This window comes from Pinus tabuliformis, chromosome 2_1, assembly GCF_031772625.1.
Source record: "Pinus tabuliformis cultivar Carrire ecotype Pingquan chromosome 2_1, CPIR1, whole genome shotgun sequence".
Classification (NCBI taxonomy): domain Eukaryota; kingdom Viridiplantae; phylum Streptophyta; class Pinopsida; order Pinales; family Pinaceae; genus Pinus; species Pinus tabuliformis.
In genome coordinates, this window is record NC_142299.1 from 387,040,056 (window position 1) to 387,043,671 (window position 3,616).

Genomic DNA, 3,616 nt, shown 5'->3' on the forward strand with positions numbered 1-3,616 from the left:
ATTAAAAATTATTTTTATTTAATAATTTTAAATTATTTTATAATATAATTCACTTTTCTTACTTAATAATATCAAATTTATTTTAGCTATCAAATAATTTAATTGGTATCAAATTTATTTTAGCTATCAAATAATTTAATTGGTAATGATTGTGAAAGTAAAATATTATATTCAAAGAGAATTTAGTTTCAAATCCCCAAATTTAATTTGAATAAAGGTAGTGTTGTTATCTTACTGGTACTTGATAAATATATAATGAAATAAATTACTTTTGAATAAAGGTGGTATTGTTATCCTCGCAGTGATTGTGAAAATGACCTATTATGTTTTAAGAAAATCTAAATTCAAATCTCCAAATTTACTTTTGAATAAAGGTGGTGTTGTTTCCTAGTAATAATTGAAAAATATATAATGAAATAAATTACTTTTGAATAAAGGTGGTGTTGTTATCCTAGTAGTATTTGAAAAATAGATAATTTAGTTTATTTCATTAAATTAAATATATTTTTTATTAAAAACTATTTTGATGAAAGGTGACCAGCGTGAAAGATCTGATAGAGGGAAAGGTAGATGAAGATGGTTGAAGGATTATGTGGTCAGAAAAAGGGTGATGAAAGGTGACCAGCGTGAAAGATCTGATAGAGGGAAAGGTAGATGAAGATGGGTGAAGGATTATGGGGTCAGAAAAAGGGTAATGAAAGGTGGCAAGTTAATGGCATATCAGTGGGCATTAAATGCCTAGCTACATGCGTCAAAGGTCGCAAGCTAACGGCATACCAGTGGGCATTAAATGCCCAGTTACATGTGTCAAAGGTGGCAAGCTCACGACATACCAGTGGGCATTAAATGCCCAGCTACATGCGTCTCTGATAGATAGCTGTTTGACACAGACGCGGGGTGATAGATAAATAAAAAATCACCCCGCGCGTGTGTTAAACAGCCAGGCATTTAATGCCCACTGGTATGCCGCATATAGCCGGCATTTAATGCCCACTGGTATGCCGTTAGCTCTTGCCATGAAAGGTGACCAGCGTGAAAGATCTGATAGAGGGAAAGGTAGATGAAGATGGGTATCAAAATTAAAAGCCTTCAAATGAGATAAATAGTCATTATTATACGCAGGGATTTGATAAATAGGTATTAGGGCACTTATCCACATTTGTAAAGACTGGGTAGGATTCTGTCATGCGTCCGGCATTCTGAAGATTTGCAGGCGGAACCATTCGTTCTCCATCACACTGCATACTCAGAAGCAGAATCTTCCACGATTGCCTGCTATGCTGCTCCTCATCTTCTTGATATTGTTGTTGTGGGTGGGCGTGTGCAAGTACCTCCGGTACAGACGCTTGCGTCTAATTTCATCTATGGATCCCGTCCGCGACGCCGTGGCTCTCTCCAAGATCGCCCAATTCGTGGAGTTCCCTGTAATCAGCAAGAAGGCACTGGAATTCGCTCTCTTCAAGAGCTTCGCCATCCCCTCCATCTCGAAGCTGCTCGCCGAAACTCGGCAGTTCTCGCCGGAAACCGTCGTGAAGCGCTACGACGACACCAGTATTCTGATACTGGAATTCCTGCTCAATCACGTGGACAGCCCCCGGGGATCCCTCGCACTTCGCCGCCTCAATTTCATTCACGGCCGTTACAATATTTCCAACAGCGACTATCTGTACACGCTCTCAACCTTCATCTTGGAGCCCCAACGATTTGCTTCAAGGTATGCTCACCGGTTAACCTTTCCATATTTTTTATCACTTTTGCAAAGAATTTAAGGCTCGGTTCGGCTTTTCCGTTTGCAGGTTCGGTTACCGGGATTGGACGGAAAAAGAGACGACGGCGAACTTTGTGGTGTGGCGCGACATCGGCACACGGATGGGCATCCGAGATATTCCCGACACAGTGGAGGGAGTGGAGCGCTTTAGCCGCCAATACGAAGCCAAAAAAATGGTGTACTCCAAGTCCAGCAGGGAAATCGGCGAATCCACGCTGAATCTGCTGGTGTCAAATGTACCCGCCTGCCTCCGTCCGGCGGCCAGACGGATCGTATTTTGCTTGTTTGAGGAGAGGCTTCTAGATGCCATGGATTACCCGCACCCGCCCTACTGGTTGGTCTGGATTGTGCGGGGCGGTCTCAAGATCTTCTTGGGCAGTTTTGTGGGGTGGTGTCTTCCGCCGAGGCCGCTCAGTTGGTCAGCGGAGAAGATTTCTTTGGAGGCTGGGGATGAGAAGAAGGTGCTGAAATTGAGATACAGTGAATATAAACCAGAGACTTATCCCAATGGCTACCGAATAGACGACCTGGGCGATGCCAAACCCCGGCAGCTGAACGCGGCTTTTGATGGAGATCTACTGTGTCCGTTCCTCGCGCCCTCCTCAAATGAAAAGAAAGTGGTTTTCTGAATTACTGTCAATCCAATTTTTAGGTAAACGAAAGTTGTATGACCAGTTGTAAGGTAAGATGCACGCTGTACATTTGAGAGTGACAGAATGAATAGACCTGGGAATGAATGGTTTGTAATTTTACTAGTAGAATGTTAAGGACTCGTTTTAGGAATTCGGGTCATGTAACATATCTGATTCGACATCTGGATCTATATCGATCTCGAGAGCAGATTGTGAATGCAAAGAATAGCCGAACTATGTGGTTTGGCGATTCTTATTTCCAACCCCATAGAAAAGTTATTGCATTATATAACACGTCGTTTTTTTTTGTTTTTCTCTAGTCATTACCGCGCGAATGTTATATCTGGGTATTGAAAGCGCATGTCAGGGCGCAATAACTTTTCGATGGGGTTGAAAATAGGAATCGTCCACATGGTTCTATGCATTGGTTATGTAATTATTATTTATTGTTATTTTTCATTTATTAAATTATTATGATGTCCTTTGTTATTTGATGATTTATGTTACTCTATTCATGGATATGTTATTTGATTAGTTATTTCAATGTTATTTGATTTGTTATTAAATTACCCTGATGTAATTTGTTATTTGATGTTTCATGTTACTTTATTGATGAATAGCAGATTGTGAATATCATCAATATCTGAATTACTTGATTAATATGCATTGGTTGGTTAATTTTTTCTATGGAATTTGTTTTTTGTTATTTTGATTAAATAATTATAATTGAGATTTTTAACTTGTAAAAACTTTCTTACAATGTTATGGATCAATACCATGACTTACTAATATAACATGTCATATAGCAAAAATCTGAACTCATATTAATAAGACATCTGTGCATGTGGCATTTTTTAATTAATAAATTTAATTAAAAAGAGGGAAAGGATATAACCACTTTTGAGATAAAACTCAATGTTTGCTTTATGAAAACTACTATGAATATTTTAAAATATTTTCTAGAGGTTAAATCTCTACCATCCACCTAATTATGCCAATAGACATGTCTATTTTAGAATAGGCCTTTAAGAATTGAAAGTTAAGTATCTAACTAATTATTAGTTAGTCTCTATGGAATATACTAGAATATTCATATCAGTATTCACAAATCAAATATTAAGATTATTATTAATTATTAGGTGGATGGTAAAGATTTAGTCTTTATGGAATATACTAGAATATTCATAGTAGTATTCACAAATCAAGGATTAATATT

The 3,616-nt window shown here is 37.9% G+C and overlaps 1 protein-coding gene across 1 annotated transcript; it reads left to right on the plus strand.

The window, feature by feature from the left end:
* The first annotated feature begins 1,015 nt into the window (after window positions 1-1,015).
* Window positions 1,016-2,680, plus strand: LOC149200474 (ER-bound oxygenase mpaB-like). Its single transcript, XM_089399579.1, has 2 exons — window positions 1,016-1,714; window positions 1,797-2,680. Exons 1-2 carry the CDS (start codon window positions 1,278-1,280, stop codon window positions 2,395-2,397), a joined length of 1,038 nt encoding a protein of 345 aa, XP_089255705.1. The 5' UTR covers window positions 1,016-1,277; the 3' UTR covers window positions 2,398-2,680.
* The last annotated feature ends 936 nt before the right edge of the window (window positions 2,681-3,616 follow it).